A 16,487-nucleotide genomic window follows, 5' to 3' on the forward strand; every position below is an offset into this window, starting at 1 on the left:
TGATATATTGTTGTTCTATATAAATAAAAAAGTTTGATATAACCCAAGGTAATAATGCACTTTTAGGGTGTATTATCAAAGAACGGGGCATGCCGTTCAGTCTGTACTAAAACCATTTGAGAATTTTAAGTCCAAATTGGTTGCAAGAAAACCACTTTAAATTTAAAATATTCTAATTGCGGAGTTAATTGCAAATTTTCAGAACCATGCTATCATAAATCAGACGTCATTCTTTATTTTACAGTACAGTTCTTGGGTTTTTACTAAACAGAAAACCAGTTTCTAAGAATGCCTTAGCAAACATCCCTATGGGTTCGGTAAACTTTGAGTAGGTACTGCGAATAACTGGATTAATGGAACTCCCAAGTTGAACGTTCCTAGCCTACATATACCATATAGCTTGTGATTTATGGCTTGCGTTAGTATATTTATATTTTTTAATTAGCTGCTTACGGACGATGCCATTGCAGTGCTTATCTTTTAATTAATTTCTAATTAAAATGGGGTTCTTATTAAGCTTAAGATGTTGGACTCGGCTTCTAGTGTGCCGTGGCTATAAAACCGTAAAGGTTTCTCTGGATTGGCATCAGTTGGCTGACGAGTAACAAGGCAAATTCTTATAGTTAGGCGAAGCAAATATGGCCCTACGATTTGTTTTTGTGGCCAGTGCCTGGTTAGTCCTTGCTCAGGGATCCTTTCTCCACGGATCTCTGAATGAAGCCCACCAAGCGGACATTGTTGGTGCTGAAGCGGAAGTTCCCCAGGAAGGATATTTGCCCGCTGAGGATGCTGTAGTGCCCCATTCCCTGCATCATGAGTCAGCCGAGATAGGTCACCATCATCATGGAGGACACGACTTTCAGTCTCAATCTCATCATCACGAGCATGGACCCCATCATCACCTGGAGTCGCATCATCACCTTTCAGAGTCCCATCATCATCATCGCTTGTCCGAATCGCACCATCTCATCCACGGCTCTCCGCATCACCATCATCACCTGGAGGCCACACATCACGGAGGCCATCGCCACTATCATTTAGAGGCCCCACATCACGCAGTTCATCACCACCATCATCTGGAGGTCCCTCATCACGGAGTTCACTATGTGCATCATCATCGCAATTGCCATGCGACCATCCACTGCCCCCGCTACCATAGTCCAACTTATGCCACCGATGGTCACCTCTGCTATAAGGTTGAGAACTCCTGCGAATTGGCCATTTTGAACTGCCTGCGTCGCAATGAACTGAAGCCACGTTAGTCATGACATTATCCAATGTCAGTAACATAAGTAATAACATTGTCTTTTGCAGTTTTGAGACACATCAGTGGTCACGAATGCCATCATCTGCCCAGCGCTCACAGATCCCACAGAGCCCATTAATCTGTATTGAAAATTACTGAATCCCTGCCGATTTACCCAATTATTTTTTGTTTAACTACTTACCCCCAATAAATAAATATCTCTTAAAAGTATTTAATACATGTCTTTTTTATGGTTTTATAATTGTTAAGAGGCTGGACAGTTGTCAGTCATAACGTCGCTACAGTTAGTTAAGAATAGCTATAATTACTTTTGTAAGACTTACGTAAATATTTGTATTATTTCTAAACGAACGCAGCCGTAAGACTCATTATTAGGTGATAAAAAGTAGGCTGCAAAGAAATCGGACAAAGTTTTCTAGGGTGTTTGGGAATGACTGTCTTAGACGTTCTCATAACTGTCACACTGGTGAAAGTAAGTAGCCAAAAATAAATTAAGGTGCGCAAAAATAAACTAAATTTTGCTTGCTTACAGCTTATATTTAAAATCACGCGACATCCTTAATTTCTACATAATTTGTACATTATAGAAATAAAAAATGTGTGAAATAAACTTAATTTTTAAACAGAGCTTTAATCGTATTTCGTTGGGGAGTCCTTAAATTACATTCTGCGAATTATTAAGTAAGTTAATATAAAAAACTTATTTTGCATTTTGGATTTGAGAGACTTACAATGCAATACCTACCTATAATAAATTCTAAACAAATAGATTATTTTTAGGAAGCTTAGAAGAGGGAAACTTGTATTTATTTACTTAATGTTTAGATCTGAAAAAGTAAGCTAAAATAAATTGGCTGAAAATCCTTATTTCGAAGCTTTAATCGTTTGTGTACTTAGAACTGTACTTTATACCCTATTAAATCTCATCATAAATAGGCATATAATTGATCTAATAAGGTGATTTGGCACGCTGCCGATACATTATCAGAAATTGTAGACCCAATATAATTTCATCATAAATAGTAATACAATTGATTGCACCATAATCTCCGTTCCTTGAACACCGAAATAGGAAAAGTAATTCCACGCAATGAAAGCATACATTTCGGTGTGCCTGATTTTTAGCATTGTCCTTACTTCAGGCAACGCCGCTTGTCCGGAAACGGAAGATGTTGTATGGGCTCTCGATATCCGTAGAAACTACTGTGAAAATTTTCGCAATAAGTGTTACTTTGAAGAAGAAACATATACAGGTGGGAGATAGTTCGCATTGATATTGGAAGTTACTTAGATTTTTTTTAAGGTTTTAATATAACTACCAAGGAGAAATGCCAGATAAAGTGCCGTACGAATTGCATACGTTTGACTTCGTCGACGAAAGCCACATATAGAGGAGTGACTCGAGTGTTTACCAATGACTGTTTTAGACTGGCTCATAACTGCCGCACTGGCGAAAGTAAGTGGAGTTAAATAAAATAATACTGACAAAATTATAGACTAATGGCTTGATTGCTTACAGCTTATGTTTAAGATCACGTGGAGCCCTATATATGTACACTAAGATAGAAATTTGTATACAAGTCAAAAATGTTTAAAATAAACTTCAGTAAAAGTGTATATTATTAAAAAGTTGATTGCTACGCTCTAATCGGTGGGACCCATAAAATTGTATTCGATAATTTATTATTTTTTGAGTGATTATTTACATAAGTAGCGCTTTTCTTTGTCAAATCGTAATTTTCACAGAACTAATTACCTAATATAGGTATTTGGCATATTGTCAATAGTTCAGTTTACGTAACTTTAGACCCTAGATAATTTTATCAAAACTAGGCATATAATCGATATAGTAAGGTAATTTGGAACGCTGACCATAGAATATCGGAAATTGTAGACCCAATATAATCTCATAATAAGTAGCAATACAATTAGTTGCCCCTCAAACAACGTTCCAAACTAACCAAAATATAAAAAGTAGTTCCACGCAATGAAAGCATACATTACGGTGTGCCTGTTTTTTAGCATCGTCCTTAGTTCCGGTAAAGCCGCCTGTCCGGAAACGGAAGATGTTGTATGGGCTCTCGATATCCGTAGAAACTACTGTGAAAATTTTCGCAATAAGTGTTACTTTGACGAAGCAAAAGGTCAAGGTGAGAATTCATTCGCATTGGTATCGCAAGTCTCTTATATATTCTTTAAAGGTTTCAATATAACTACCAAGGAGAAATGCCAGATATACTGCCCAAAGACTTGCAAACTTTTGCTTTCGCCGACGAATGCCACATATAGGGGAATGACTCAAGAGTTTCCCAATGACTGTTTCAGACGGTCTCATAACTGCGACACTGGCGCAAGTAAGTTCAATTAAATAATTTAATGTGTGCAAAATTATAGACTAATTGTTTGTTTGCTTACAGCTTATATTAAAACTAAATTAAAAAAAATATAAAAAAATATAAAGAAATCTGTACAGTTATGTAGATATTTCCATAAATGTAAATAATGTTTAAAATAAACTTCATTTTAATACAGAGTGAGAGTGAATGCAAATTTAATGTCTTCTAATTAAATTCTCATCATTATCAAGTAATTTAACTTAAATTTATTATTTTAATATTGAAATCTTAATAAAAAAGTTAAAATAAATTGGCGGAAAATAATAATATATTAATTTTTGAGTGATTATTTTCCTAAGTAGCGCTTTTCTTTGTCAAATCGTATTTTCCACAGAACTAATTACCTAATATAGGTATTTGGCATATTGTCAGTAGTTCCGTTTACGTAACTTTAGACCTTAGATAATTTTATCAAAACTAGGCATATAATCGATATAGTAAGGTAATTTGGCACGCTGACCATAGAATATCGGAAATTGTAGACCCAATATAATCTCATAATAAGTAGCAATACAATTAGTTGCCCCTCAAACAACGTTCCAAACTAACCAAAATATAAAAAGTAGTTCCACGCAATGAAAGCATACATTACGGTGTGCCTGTTTTTTAGCATCGTCCTTAGTTCCGGTAAAGCCGCCTGTCCGGAAACGGAAGATGTTGTATGGGCTCTCGATATCCGTAGAAACTACTGTGAAAATTTTCGCAATAAGTGTTACTTTGACGAAGCAAAAGGTCAAGGTGAGAATTCATTCGCATTGGTATCGCAAGTCTCTTATATATTCTTTAAAGGTTTCAATATAACTACCAAGGAGAAATGCCAGATATACTGCCCAGTGACTTGCAGACTTTTGCTTTCGCCGACGAATGCCACATATAGGGGAATGACTCAAGAGTTTTCCAATGACTGTTTCAGACGGTCTCATAACTGCGTCACTGGCGCAAGTAAGTTCAATTAAATAATTTAATGTGTGCAAAATTATAGACTAATTGTTTGTTTGCTTACAGCTTATATTAATACAAAATTAAAAAAAATATAAAAAATATAAAGAAATCTGTACAGTTATGTAGATATTTCCCTAAATGTAAATCATGTTTAAAATAAACTTCATTTTTATACAGAGTGAGAGTGAATGCAAATTTAATGTCTTCTAATTAAATTCTAATCATTATCAAGTAATTTAACTTAAATTTTAATATTGAAATCTTAATAAAAAAGTTAAAATAAATTGACGGAAAATAATAATATATTAATTTTTGAGTGATTATTTCCATAAGTAGCGCTTTTCTATGTCAAATCGTATTTTCCACAGAACTAATTACCTAATATAGGTATTTGGCATATTGCCAGTAGTTCAGTTTACGTAACTTTAGACCCTAGATAATTTTATCAAAACTAGGCATATAATCGATATAGTAAGGTAATTTGGAACGCTGACCATAGAATATCGGAAATTGTAGACCCAATATAATCTCATAATAAGTAGCAATACTATTAGTTGCCCCTCAAACAACGTTCCAAACTAACCAAAATATAAAAAGTAGTTCCACGCAATGAAAGCATACATTACGGTGTGCCTGTTTTTTAGCATCGTCCTTAGTTCCGGTAAAGCCGCCTGTCCGGAAACGGAAGATGTTGTATGGGCTCTCGATATCCGTAGAAACTACTGTGAAAATTTTCGCAATAAGTGTTACTTTGACGAAGCAAAAGGTCAAGGTGAGAATTCATTCGCATTGGTATCGCAAGTCTCTTATATACTCTTTAAAGGTTTCAATATAACTACCAAGGAGAAATGCCAGATATACTGCCCAGAGACTTGCATACTTTTGCTTTCGCCGACGAAAGCCACATATAGGGGAAAGACTCAAGAGTTTCCCAATGACTGTTTCAGACGGTCTCATAACTGCGTCACTGGCGCAAGTAAGTTCAATTAAATAATTTAATGTGTGCAAAATTATAGACTAATTGTTTGTTTGCTTACAGCTTATATTAATACAAAATTAAAAAAAATATAAAAAATATAAAGAAATCTGTACAGTTATGTAGATATTTCCCTAAATGTAAATCATGTTTAAAATAAACTTCATTTTTATACAGAGTGAGAGTGAATGCAAATTTAATGTCTTCTAATTAAATTCTAATCATTATCAAGTAATTTAACTTAAATTTATTATTTTAATATTGAAATCTTAATAAAAAAGTTAAAATAAATTGACGGAAAATAATAATATATTAATTTTTGAGTGATTATTTTCATAAGTAGCGCTTTTCTTTGTCAAATCGTATTTTCCACAGAACTAATTACCTAATATAGGTATTCGGCATATTGTCAGTAGTTCAGTTTACGTAACTTTAGACCCTAGATAATTTTATCAAAACTAGGCATATAATCGATATAGTAAGGTAATTTGGCACGCTGACCATAGAATACCGGAAATTGTAGACCCAATATAATCTCATAATAAGTGGCAATGAAATTAGTTGCCCCTCAAACACCTTTCCAAACTAAACGAATAGAAAAAGTAACTCCACGCAATGAAAGCATACACAACGCTATGCCTGATTTTTAGCATTGTTTTTAGTTCCGGCAATGCCGACTGTCCGGAAACGGAAGATGTTGTATGGGCTCTCGGCCCAATAGGCTGTCAGGTTTTTCGCAATGCATGTTTCTTTGCCGATGCAGAAGGTCAAGGTGAGAATGGATTTGCATTGGTGTCAAAAGATACATATACTTTTTTAAAGGTTTCAGTTTAAGTCCCAAGGAGGAATGCCAGAAACATTGCCCCCGGAACTGCAGCATTTTCAACTCCTTCTCGACAGCCATTTATAGGGGGCAGAGTCGTGTGTTTGGCAATAGCTGTGTTAGAGAGGCCTATAACTGTCGCTCTGGCGAGAGTAAGTGCGATTATCTATTGGGTAAAATTACAGACTAATCGTTTAATTACTTGCAGCTTACATATGAAGTGAAATAAATATCAAAAGATATTTGTAAGCAAGTAAAGCTTTTTGAAATATATACATGCTTATTATGCCAAGATAAAAACGTATCTTGTAAGGGTCTTTCAGTTGTTGTGTTTGAATTAGGAAGTAAGTTCATTTAAAATAACCACCATGCCTCTTCACTATATTTAAGACAAGGTAAGCTTTTGAAACATTATTAGTTTTCATTTCATTATTCTTAAAGTGAGTTACGTGTTAAGATAAATATAAATGTAAAGTATAACCCAACTATTCATCTCTGTTCGGCGGACATTCAGTTTAAGTCCGGTAATTTGACAAAGAATTTTGGATAAATATTACCTACAAGGTTTAGGTAAAACTTGTAGATGCATAAGACTTAAAAAAAATATTTATTATTATGTAAGATGACGGAGTTTTTCTTTAGAAAAAGTCTATTTTAGTCATTGTAATAACTTTAACTTTTCATTAAAAAATGTATTGGGTAACATAACACGAATTTGAAAAAATTGTAGCTTTAGGCCTGTTTTATAATATAATTCATTAGATTTTTTATTTTTCATTTCTTTTTAAATGAAGGCATTACTAAAATTCCATGAAGCTATTTAATCAAAAGGGCATTGCACTTTTAAATGAAAAAAACTGGGTCAATTGTAATTTGGTGTAAAATAAATGACATCACTCTATCCCAGTAATTACTTTAAAATGATAAATTAAATTGCTTGTAACTGTAGAATGCGTTTCTCCAGTATAAAAGTCCCAAGTGCCCAGCAGAAAGCATCAGTTGTATCACCAACAATCAACCCAAATAACCAAAGCAAAATGGCAGCCCGTTTCTTTGTTGTCTTCAGCGCCATGCTCGTCCTGGCCCAAGGATCGAATATCTTGCCAATCGAAGAGGAAGCGGAGGTGGCAGTTCACTCTGGAGTGGTTTCGGCCGGAGCTCCTGTTTCCATTGTTTCGCAAGGACATCCCTCGGTGTCCCAGCCCATTGGTTCACCCTACGGTCATGGCCCACTCCCAGTTCCAGTTCCCGTCGGAGGAGCTCATCGCGGAATCGGAACTGGCTCGGCTGGACCTCGTGGCTATGGAGCTGCTCCACGTCCAGCTGTGTCCTACGTCCGCCCTGGCGCCGTGGTCGTTCCTGCTGTCGTAGTGGCCCCAGTGGCTCCCATTCGCCAGCCGGTTGTTGTGGGAGCCGGTCATGGAAATGTGCATGGCCGCCATCACGGATAGAAAACCCATCACGACGCTAGCCAAAATTTTTATGAATCCCGTTTTACTCACCATTTACCCACCCTATTAAAGCAATTTGAAATGTACTTTAAATCAGTAATAAATAATAACTTGACAACTTATACCATTTGTACTTATTTTGTATGGTATGTATAACCTATACAAACTATTCTAGACGGAACATCTGAGGTTTTAGGTGGAAAAAGAGCTCTTAGCTAGAACACACTTGTGCAGGGTTCTACAGCCCACTTAACCACGAAATCGGATCTGATAATTTTTTATAGGGCATATAAAAATTTAAAATTGTATAACACAAAATGTATCACTAACATGTATAAATACATTTTAATATAGTATACTAAGTAAATTTATGTATTTATTAGGGTGGAAGGGAACTGTCCTTCGATACCGCTGGCCTAGAGACTAAGTCAGTATTTTGGTAAATAAAAGATTTAACGGCTAAGTGCCGGAGATTTATTAGCAGGAGCTGGTCTTAATTTATTGAATATAAAACATGAACTGACTTTAAGATCTTACAAAAGCTCATGCCATATGAAATGCTTTAATTGTAATATTATAAAAAATTCGAAGTTAAATAAAACTTTATGATCACCAAACATTGTTATTTAGTTGTTTTTTCTGATTTAATTTTCTTAATTGATTTCTTATTATTGAAATAGCCAAGGTGCATTTTAATATATTTCCAGAATTTCACTACAAAGGCCCCTTTTCCGGCTATATATTAAAAGATAAAATAAAAAATATTAAAAATAATCTTAGTAAAAAGAAATAAAGATATTTCCAATTAGGTTAAATAAAGTTACTGAAACAAACAATTGGAGCCAACATTTTTCTTGTGTCCACTTTACAAAATGTTTATTTAAGTTTGTAGGTTGAGGTGAGTATGCACATAATTTTCAATGCTTACGAGTCGAATAATTACTTTTAAATAATTAATTGCATGCTCTTACTGATTTGATTGATGTGGCTTTCTGAAGTATAAAAGGTTTTCCTCCGCAATTGAAATCATCAGTTGTCTTACGAGCAATAATCACAAACAGCCTTATCAAAATGGCATTCCGATTCATTTTTGCCTTTATTGCCATAATTGTCCTGGCTCAAGGATCCATTATTTCACCAGTCGAGCAGGAGTCTCTTGTGGGAGTACATCACTCCGGAGTGGTTTCATCTGGAGCTCCAGCTCTTGGTCTCTCACGTGGCCATTCCGCTGCTCCTCAGCCTCAACGCCCCGTCTCTGCCCATGGATCCCTCTCAGGTCCAGTTGGAGGTCGAGTGAGCGGAGCAGGAGTAGCCGGATCTCGTTCTCATGGTGGTGCTCCTCGTCGTCCTTCTGCTGGCGCTCATGGTCGTCCAATTGGAGGTGGTTCCCACGCAAGTCGTTCCATCGGAGGTGGAGCTGGCTACGGAAACGCACACCAGAATCGCAATCGCATCCAGAAACCATATTAGAAAACCGCTTGGCTCTTCAACCTACTGAACTAATGATATTATCTCGGAAATAATTTTGTAAACTGTATAAATTTCTATATTCAATTTTCTCATAACTATCTTGTGCAAATAATAATAATTATTATACAAAATAATTTTATTAATTTAATTTATGGGGTGAGATATCCAATAGAGATTTTTATTTTTTTTATTAAAGGTTTACTGAAACCATAATCATTTATCTACACTTAAAGGAATGTATTGGTTTTTTAATGGAATGAAATTGTCATGAAGGTGAAGGTTTGTGAAGGGCCCTCAAAATCTTTATTCCTTATTAATGAGGAATGATTAGCTTGAGAGCCGACTAAAAAACTCAATTTGTTACATATCCAATAGAGATTTTTATGTGTTCTGAGAAAATAGGCCCGGATTTTTCAAACATATTTTGGTTTTATTTGGCTTAAATACATTTTTGTGGCAGAGCAGATAAATAAACAAATGGCTTGGAAACGTCTTTCTCCAAAATGTTTTAACATGACCTAGTTTTTACAAAATAATTTCAATTAAAAACTTTTTTAGAGTATTTATAAATATTATTTCTTTATAATGACTTATCATAGCCAAATAGGCTGAAATTACTTTACAAATAATTTAAGATATAAGAAAGCAGGGAACCGTAAGCAGATATTAGCTAAATGATTTCGCAGTAAAGGAAAAAAACATATTTCAAGTCAATTATCTTCGCATTAAAAATTAAGAGCAGTGAACTCTAGTTGACATCTGAACAAGTTCAGAGGCTAAAGTTCTTTGAAAGCTGAATCATGTTTTGTATCTCACGTGTCGTCACTACCATTTCAATTACTTTGTTTTTAAAGTATAAAGTATATTTTGTGTTTAGATTGAGATATTAAATCGAGTTTGACTATAAAAGCCTTGATTTTCCAGGTTGAAGGTATCAGTTGAACCTGAAGCATTCATCGCAAATAACCAAATCAAAATGGCATCACGCTTCATTGTTGTTTTCAGTGCCGTTATCGTCCTGGCTCAAGGATCGAATATTCTGCCCATCAAACAGGAGTCCGAGATTGCTATCCACTCAGGAGTTCCTTTGTCTGGAGGACCCGCGGTCGTAGTTTCCCAAGGACACCCATCTGTGCACCAGCCCCTGCGTCCGATATACAGCCATGGCCCAGGGCCAGTAGTAACTGCACCACTTGGAGGACACCCCAGAATACTCGGATCTGGATTGGCGGCGCCCCGTCCCTATGCGGCTGCTCCTCTTCATTCGGCTCCTGTATCCTACGTTCGTCCTGCTACTGTGATCGTTCCCGCTCCCCGAGTGGTGGTCCCTGGTCCTCGTGTCGTGGTGCCTGCTCCTCGAGTGGTGGTTGCTCATCCGCATGGCGTTCCTGCCCCAATTGTCGTTGGTTCTGCTCACGGCAACGTTCACCAGGTCCGCCATCATGGCCAGAGACCCCACTAAGATGTAAAATGGCCTTAACCGATTTTAACGATGAAATTACAACTGAGCTGAAATAATTTGATACTTTTTTAAAATCTGTCTATAACCCACACTTAAGCAATAGCAATGGAAATAAAAAATTGTACACCACAACATTGTTAAACCATTTGACTACTGCCTGCAATAAAACATACCAAATCAATTCTCCCTTTTTTATGATTTCCTATTTAAGTTATGTACAAAAACAGGGAGTTTTATCAAAATTGTATTTTTTGTTATAAGAAAAATGGGAAAAATTTAATTTGTCTCAATAAACTTGGCTGTAACTCTAATGGGTTGGTATAATCAAAATATATAACCATTGTTTTGGAAATTTTGTATGTTATTATACATATTTTTGTATATATACGGTATTAAAAAATTGGGTTACAAATTTGTAAGTGTTTAATAAAATTATACTTATTCAAACCTTAATATAACAATAATAAATGATCTTGACTCGAATTTCTGAAAGTAATGATGATCAAAACTAAGTCCCTGAAACTTTTCGGGTACTTTTTAAATTTCCTAAAAAATTAAAATCTTCTACGTGAGCGACTAACTAAATTTTATTTACTCAATTCATATATTACCTATCGTAATGTCAAAATCAAGTTTTCAACTTTAAAACCGAGATTTCCCATTTACGGCTGTCCACAAATCAAAAAAGCGAGTTAATGACGTTAGTTTACGATACTTTACCTAAAGTGGAAACTCCAGATAAATTTGATTTATTATAATTAAATACAATGATTACTCCATAAGTAATTAAATCTGATTTATTCTATAGTTATTAAATTCTTTTTCCATTATGATGATTCCAGCGCTTATAAAAAGAATGTATATTCCAATGGTATCATCAGTTCTTATAGAATCATCTGAAAAATATTTTCTGTCCTGAACGCTTATAAATAGAAATCATCAATATGGCAATCCGATCCGTTGTTGTGCTCAGTGTCGTGGTCGTCCTAGTCCAAGGATCCCATATATTACCATTGGATTCGGAATCCTCCATTGAAGCTCACTCGGCCGGAAGTGTTTCTTCACAAGGTGCAGTTAGTTTTCCCGAAACAAGGCCAGCTCCAGGATCCCAGCCCCAATCACCAGCATCTCGTCCGGCTCCTCGTCCTGTAGGAGCACCTCGTCCCGTGGGCGCACCTCGTCCTGCTGTCGCCCCTCGTCGCCTGGCTGGATCCAAACCGCGTACTTCAGTTGTGTCCAGCGGTGGACGTTCCATTGGCGGAGGATCAGCTCATGCTCAGAATCGCAATCGCATCCAGAAACCCTACTAAACCGAACGAAAAATCTGTCTCTGATAAAAAGCATATTGTTCAATATAACAAACATTTTGTTCTCAAATATATAAAAACTAAAACAATTTGTAAATTTTTTAAGTTTTCGCATAAAGGGAGATTTGGTTTATCAAATGCAGAAATGTTGTATAGATCACTCATTATGTTCTTAATAAATTTTACTTATTGCTCAAAATAAATAAATCGTTAAGTTAGGGACTCATATTGTAGAATTAAAAATGTTGTTTTTCTTTTCTTTGTGTTTAAAATATGTTATATTTAGTTTTCAAGATTAAGAAGTACTTGTATAGACATTACAAACAATTTATAGTCAATAACAAAATCGTCTTTTAAATGAGTTATTTCGAAAATCATATCAATGCCAATATTTTCAATTTATAAATTAATATAGTTATAAGAAATTTCAAACTGGCTCAAGACTGCGTATATTCACATTGAGCGTTTGCTGTCTTAGCTGGCAATACACTTTGGGCCAACTATTCAAGATATGTTTAAATCATGAAGTGCACTCTGTTGGGTGCTTAACTTGTCGCTAACGCTTTAATTAGACCATTATCCAGTTCATCGAAGGTGCGATTGGTGTTAAACTGCGGTGTTTGATATCCCAATATCTGATAAATCCGAATATCTGATGTCCTACCCCCATTGCTGAATAAATATTTCTCATGTTTTTTATAACAATTGTTATTATTTGCAGTAGATGGATATGTGAATATAATTGGAGGATAGCAAAGGGTCGTAAAATCGATGTTCATTTGGTAGTTTGCTGGTATGGGATGGAGCTTTCTAGTACGGTTTCTGGAGGCGATTGCGATTCTGGTGAGCGTTTCCATGGGCAGCTCCACCTCCGATGGGACGACCTGCATGGGCACCACCTCCAATTGGACGACCATGAGCGCCAGCAGAAGGACGACGAGGAGCACCACCGTGAGGACGAGATCCGGCTACTCCTGCTCCGCTCACTCGACGGGCACCTCCAACTGGACCTGCGAGAGATCCATGGGCAGAGACGGGGCGTTGAGGCTGAGGAGCAGCGGAATTGCCCCGTGGAAGACCAACAACTGGAGCTCCAGATGAAACCACTCCAGAGTGGTGCACTCCCACCCCAGAATCCTGATGCACTGAGGACAGATAAGATCCTTGGGTCAGGACAACTAGGGCACTGATCACGAAAATATAGCGGAAAGCCATTTTATTGTAGTTTGAATTTTTGATTAGGTGCTTGATTGCTAAGCGAAATGCAACTGATGCTTTCCCTCGAAAAACGGAATATTTTTATAGCAGAAGCTCTCAGTTCTTTAAAAGACAAAAAAAAGCAGAGGATTTCATTTTATTAAAAAATATGATGACAATGATGTCATTCATTAACCTTAGTTAGATTTAATCTTAAGTTTCCCGCAATGATCCAGTTTTTATAATTTCAGTAATTAACAATTAATGAATCACTGTAAAGTAGTTCAACAACCTGGATAAAAAATATTGAAAATGAACTCTAAATTTAAGTCATAAGCACACGTATTACCGAGCGCTTTGAAAGTTGACTAAATTTACAACATCAAAGAAAAAACTATCTTACACGGACAGGCATATTTTGCCATTTTATACTTTTTCGGACAACTCCTAAGGCAATTTATGCATAATACATGAATGGCTGGCTAACACAGAAGCCCCCTTTTCGTACAATTATGGTTAAGCTAACATTACTGGCTACCATCGGCTTAATTGGCATATAGAAGACTTGATTAAGCCGTCCATTTGCGAGACCAAAAAAGAAATACCCCATCACCGTTGTGGCCAGGAAGTCGTAAATTTTCGAAAATATTTTTGCAAATATAGGCTTTTTCAAGTGATAGATCTCGAAAATAATGGGTAACCTTGCCATATATAGCTCAGGGTCTGTTTGTTAACCATAACAATGAAAGCAAATTAGGCTCATGATTGTCTGAGAAATGGCAAACCCAATTGGGCTTTGATAGGTGGATAATAATAATGAAAAAATGGTAAAAATGAAGTGTCATGGTGGCAACATTTAATGAAATTACGTAAAAAACTTTTGGCAATTTATACAATTTAGAAAGTACAGCGAAGTGTGTGAACCAATTTGGATGTATCACGCCTATTCAAACGAGTTTACTTTCAATAACATTATTTGAAGGAATAATATTTGTGTTAGATTTCCATGAGTTCTTCATTCATTTGCAACTAATTGAAACTCTACTCCCATGCAATCATGACTCATTCGCACCGTTGTCGCCAGCTGTGCGATTTGGGTGTTAACACTCTTTATTTACTTATTTTTCGTTTGTCAAGCTGACATGCAAGCGTTGCGGGTTTCCAGTTACTCGTTTTAATTTTAATTACATTTTTCGTACACAATTAGCTAACGAATCAATGAGAGACCGTTAGACAACAAGAACAAATCGGATAAAAAAAGTCAGGCAGACAGAGAAAAATTGTATATCAACAATTGCTCAATCGATCCGATCAAATAACAAATAACTTTGTGCCGAATATTGACATTTCGTAAGCATTTGAAAAGTGAACGCGACAACAACAAATCTAAATGCAGTGCGTTGGTAAAAATCTTGAACATGTTAAGAATGCTGGCAAGGTTGTCTGCCACGGCAGCTGCTGCTTTGTGGGCCCCCAACTCGATCCTCCGACTGCGTCTCAATCCGAGAGTCTAACTTAATTAAATTGGATTTTATGTGCCGGATTGGATCGGCCATTTGGGGCCTCGGCGACCATGACGAGGTGAGGCTAATCAAATGGCCAAATTGTAGGCGCGCTTACCATTCGGCTACCACCAGTCAGCTGGAGTAATGAGCTTTTTGTCGGCTACACGACTCTATTATGATGAACATGGCAATCGTCCAGCGATAAATATCAATTAAGACACCGTCAAATGGCTGAATGGCAGCAAGAAAAATGGTAAACTAATACCGCAGACATGCTAATGTTTTGCTCTACATTGAGGCTGTGCGTAAACAAAAATGTCACACGCCATTAAAAATTAATAGCATGTTTAAAAAGCAAATAGTATGAAAAAAAAAACCCCAGCCAGATTAAACAGTGAAAAAGGAGTCAGCCGGCGTGGAGGCAGTCAAACCGGGTCGATAATACAAAATTTCGGCATTTAATGCTCATACGACAACGTCAACCCCGAACAAAAATTGACTTAAATAAAAGAACAAAAACGCGGCACGAACAACTTTTCAAAAAATGCGTGGTACATTGTTAATACTGATCTTGTTTTTATTTCGCTCTTTTTCCTGCTGCTTGAGTCCAAAAATGTTGCACAATATTCGTGCGTTCATGCAAAGCAATTGTCAAATGCAACAAAGCCCAAAGCCAAAGGCCAAAAAATCGATATCGACCACAGCCAAAAAAATGTACCACAGGAAAACTTCAATCTGCGCTGCTTTGGCGAAATTAATATCAATTGCTCTGCGTTTTGACGTTTTCTGGTGTACGTTTTTTACATTTATTATTACTGGACTCCTTTGCATTAGTTTATTGTATGGAGGTACTCCCTCCGAGTTGTGACTTATGCTGAAGGCCTGTCTGATTTGTGTGTGCGGCTTGTCAAATTAAATTAATTGGCTCGTACTGATATACCGCAGATCCGACGAGGCTCTAAGTGATTGGTCCGCCGAAGGTGCAGCTTGGCCTGGCAAATTGAATAAGTACGTGTAGAAAAAAGAAACGACTGCAGATTGAGATTTTATTTTACATGGGCATTGAAGATCGTTGATAGCGGTGTAGGAGTTGTTTTGTGGGCCTGAGCCGTCACTAAATAATTACTAAGTGGTTGGTTGTTGGAAGTGAAATGTGTTTTTGCTGTGTGGTATTATAGGTTTGCACTGAGTTTGTTGGTTTAAAATCAAGATAGAAGTGGTTTATTTAGCTGTTAATGTCTGTATAGGGCAATGAACGCATTTTTGATTCTAAAAACATATTAATTATTTTTAAATAATCAATACCCGTTAACAAAACAACCAACAAATCAAGAGTTCGACAACATTTTTCTTAAAGTCGTCGAGCCTCATAAATAAATTGTATTTATATTGTAATACAATACAAACCTTGAACTTTTAGAACTTTTTTCTAAATATTGCCAACGGCCATATATTGTGATTTGCTTATTTTATTGCATTTAAAAGTACTTAAGTAATTTATTTGCTTACCAATGGCATTTTGAAATGTCATCCCGTAGAATAGAAATCGAATGAATATACTTTTTGAAAGCTTAAAAAATAACATGGGTAAGTTAATATTCAATTTGAGAATACTGAATTTTATTACAATCGATTTCGTGTGTTAATTTGTCAGACAATGGACAAATTGCAAGCACGATTAAAATTTCAAG

At 36.1% G+C, this 16,487-nt stretch overlaps 9 protein-coding genes across 14 annotated transcripts; 8 read left to right on the forward strand and 1 right to left on the reverse strand.

The window, feature by feature from the left end:
- The first annotated feature begins 567 nt into the window (after positions 1–567).
- LOC108024326 (histidine-rich glycoprotein) lies at positions 568–1,477 on the forward strand. Its single transcript, XM_017094228.3, has 2 exons — positions 568–1,257; positions 1,315–1,477. The coding sequence occupies exons 1-2, from the start codon at positions 639–641 to the stop codon at positions 1,383–1,385; spliced, it is 690 nt and encodes a 229-aa protein (XP_016949717.1). The 5' UTR covers positions 568–638; the 3' UTR covers positions 1,386–1,477.
- An 800-nt stretch (positions 1,478–2,277) lies between these two features.
- Positions 2,278–2,884, forward strand: LOC108024476 (uncharacterized). 2 transcript variants are annotated; one of them, XR_001768152.2, is made up of 4 exons: positions 2,278–2,344; positions 2,410–2,520; positions 2,571–2,723; positions 2,787–2,884. XR_001768152.2 is itself a non-coding variant. In XM_017094396.2 (3 exons), the coding sequence occupies exons 1-3, from the start codon at positions 2,358–2,360 to the stop codon at positions 2,795–2,797; spliced, it is 327 nt and encodes a 108-aa protein (XP_016949885.1). In that variant the 5' UTR covers positions 2,294–2,357; the 3' UTR covers positions 2,798–2,884. The 2 variants fall into 2 exon arrangements, 1 of the variants encoding a protein (XP_016949885.1); XM_017094396.2 differs by having other exon boundaries at positions 2,294–2,520.
- A 297-nt stretch (positions 2,885–3,181) lies between these two features.
- Positions 3,182–5,776, forward strand: LOC108024418 (uncharacterized). 4 transcript variants are annotated; one of them, XM_050888440.1, is made up of 3 exons: positions 3,182–3,417; positions 5,429–5,581; positions 5,645–5,776. In XM_050888440.1, exons 1-3 carry the CDS (start codon positions 3,255–3,257, stop codon positions 5,674–5,676), a joined length of 348 nt encoding a protein of 115 aa, XP_050744397.1. In that variant the 5' UTR covers positions 3,182–3,254; the 3' UTR covers positions 5,677–5,776. The 4 variants fall into 4 exon arrangements, with proteins under 4 accessions (XP_050744397.1, XP_050744396.1, XP_050744395.1 ...); XM_050888439.1 differs by lacking the exons at positions 3,182–3,417; positions 5,429–5,581 and adding exons at positions 4,166–4,401; positions 4,453–4,605; XM_050888438.1 differs by lacking the exon at positions 3,182–3,417 and adding an exon at positions 4,166–4,401.
- A 345-nt stretch (positions 5,777–6,121) lies between these two features.
- On the forward strand, positions 6,122–6,708 carry LOC108024419 (uncharacterized). 2 transcript variants are annotated; one of them, XM_017094336.3, is made up of 3 exons: positions 6,122–6,347; positions 6,404–6,556; positions 6,613–6,708. In XM_017094336.3, exons 1-3 carry the CDS (start codon positions 6,197–6,199, stop codon positions 6,621–6,623), a joined length of 315 nt encoding a protein of 104 aa, XP_016949825.1. In that variant the 5' UTR covers positions 6,122–6,196; the 3' UTR covers positions 6,624–6,708. The 2 variants fall into 2 exon arrangements, with proteins under 2 accessions (XP_016949825.1, XP_016949824.1); XM_017094335.3 differs by having other exon boundaries at positions 6,124–6,353.
- A 617-nt stretch (positions 6,709–7,325) lies between these two features.
- On the forward strand, positions 7,326–7,993 carry LOC108024327 (uncharacterized). The gene has a single exon (XM_017094229.3). The coding sequence runs from the start codon at positions 7,355–7,357 to the stop codon at positions 7,853–7,855; it is 501 nt and encodes a 166-aa protein (XP_016949718.1). The 5' UTR covers positions 7,326–7,354; the 3' UTR covers positions 7,856–7,993.
- An 894-nt stretch (positions 7,994–8,887) lies between these two features.
- LOC108024485 (uncharacterized) lies at positions 8,888–9,451 on the forward strand. The gene has a single exon (XM_050888436.1). The coding sequence runs from the start codon at positions 8,927–8,929 to the stop codon at positions 9,323–9,325; it is 399 nt and encodes a 132-aa protein (XP_050744393.1). The 5' UTR covers positions 8,888–8,926; the 3' UTR covers positions 9,326–9,451.
- An 813-nt stretch (positions 9,452–10,264) lies between these two features.
- Positions 10,265–11,032, forward strand: LOC108024328 (uncharacterized). Its single transcript, XM_017094230.2, has one exon. The coding sequence runs from the start codon at positions 10,302–10,304 to the stop codon at positions 10,785–10,787; it is 486 nt and encodes a 161-aa protein (XP_016949719.1). The 5' UTR covers positions 10,265–10,301; the 3' UTR covers positions 10,788–11,032.
- Positions 11,033–11,674: 642 nt separating this feature from the next.
- Positions 11,675–12,300, forward strand: LOC108024329 (translation initiation factor IF-2). The gene has a single exon (XM_017094231.2). It carries the CDS (start codon positions 11,732–11,734, stop codon positions 12,095–12,097), a length of 366 nt encoding a protein of 121 aa, XP_016949720.1. The 5' UTR covers positions 11,675–11,731; the 3' UTR covers positions 12,098–12,300.
- Positions 12,301–12,777: 477 nt separating this feature from the next.
- On the reverse strand, positions 12,778–13,377 carry LOC108024486 (translation initiation factor IF-2-like). Its single transcript, XM_050888435.1, has one exon. The coding sequence runs from the start codon at positions 13,307–13,309 to the stop codon at positions 12,905–12,907; it is 405 nt and encodes a 134-aa protein (XP_050744392.1). The 5' UTR covers positions 13,310–13,377; the 3' UTR covers positions 12,778–12,904.
- Between the last annotated feature and the right edge of the window lie 3,110 nt (positions 13,378–16,487).

This window comes from Drosophila biarmipes, chromosome 3R (assembly GCF_025231255.1).
Source record: "Drosophila biarmipes strain raj3 chromosome 3R, RU_DBia_V1.1, whole genome shotgun sequence".
In the NCBI taxonomy this organism is placed as follows: domain Eukaryota; kingdom Metazoa; phylum Arthropoda; class Insecta; order Diptera; family Drosophilidae; genus Drosophila; species Drosophila biarmipes.

Bases quoted from the DNA above. Each gene is read 5' to 3' on its own strand.
- LOC108024486 (XM_050888435.1), bottom strand. From the start codon at position 13,309: ATGGCTTTCCGCTATATTTTCGTGATCAGTGCCCTAGTTGTCCTGACC.
- LOC108024326 (XM_017094228.3), top strand. From the start codon at position 639: ATGGCCCTACGATTTGTTTTTGTGGCCAGTGCCTGGTTAGTCCTTGCT. The intron at 1,258-1,314 runs GTTAGTCATGAC...TGTCTTTTGCAG, and splicing joins TCGCAATGAACTGAAGCCAC to TTTTGAGACACATCAGTGGT.
- LOC108024329 (XM_017094231.2), top strand. From the start codon at position 11,732: ATGGCAATCCGATCCGTTGTTGTGCTCAGTGTCGTGGTCGTCCTAGTC.
- LOC108024327 (XM_017094229.3), top strand. From the start codon at position 7,355: ATGCGTTTCTCCAGTATAAAAGTCCCAAGTGCCCAGCAGAAAGCATCA.
- LOC108024328 (XM_017094230.2), top strand. From the start codon at position 10,302: ATGGCATCACGCTTCATTGTTGTTTTCAGTGCCGTTATCGTCCTGGCT.
- LOC108024418 (XM_050888440.1), top strand. From the start codon at position 3,255: ATGAAAGCATACATTACGGTGTGCCTGTTTTTTAGCATCGTCCTTAGT. The intron at 3,418-5,428 runs GTGAGAATTCAT...TACTCTTTAAAG, and splicing joins TGACGAAGCAAAAGGTCAAG to GTTTCAATATAACTACCAAG. The intron at 5,582-5,644 runs GTAAGTTCAATT...GTTTGCTTACAG, and splicing joins TAACTGCGTCACTGGCGCAA to CTTATATTAATACAAAATTA.
- LOC108024485 (XM_050888436.1), top strand. From the start codon at position 8,927: ATGGCATTCCGATTCATTTTTGCCTTTATTGCCATAATTGTCCTGGCT.
- LOC108024476 (XM_017094396.2), top strand. From the start codon at position 2,358: ATGAAAGCATACATTTCGGTGTGCCTGATTTTTAGCATTGTCCTTACT. The intron at 2,521-2,570 runs GTGGGAGATAGT...ATTTTTTTTAAG, and splicing joins TGAAGAAGAAACATATACAG to GTTTTAATATAACTACCAAG.
- LOC108024419 (XM_017094335.3), top strand. From the start codon at position 6,197: ATGAAAGCATACACAACGCTATGCCTGATTTTTAGCATTGTTTTTAGT. The intron at 6,354-6,403 runs GTGAGAATGGAT...ACTTTTTTAAAG, and splicing joins TGCCGATGCAGAAGGTCAAG to GTTTCAGTTTAAGTCCCAAG.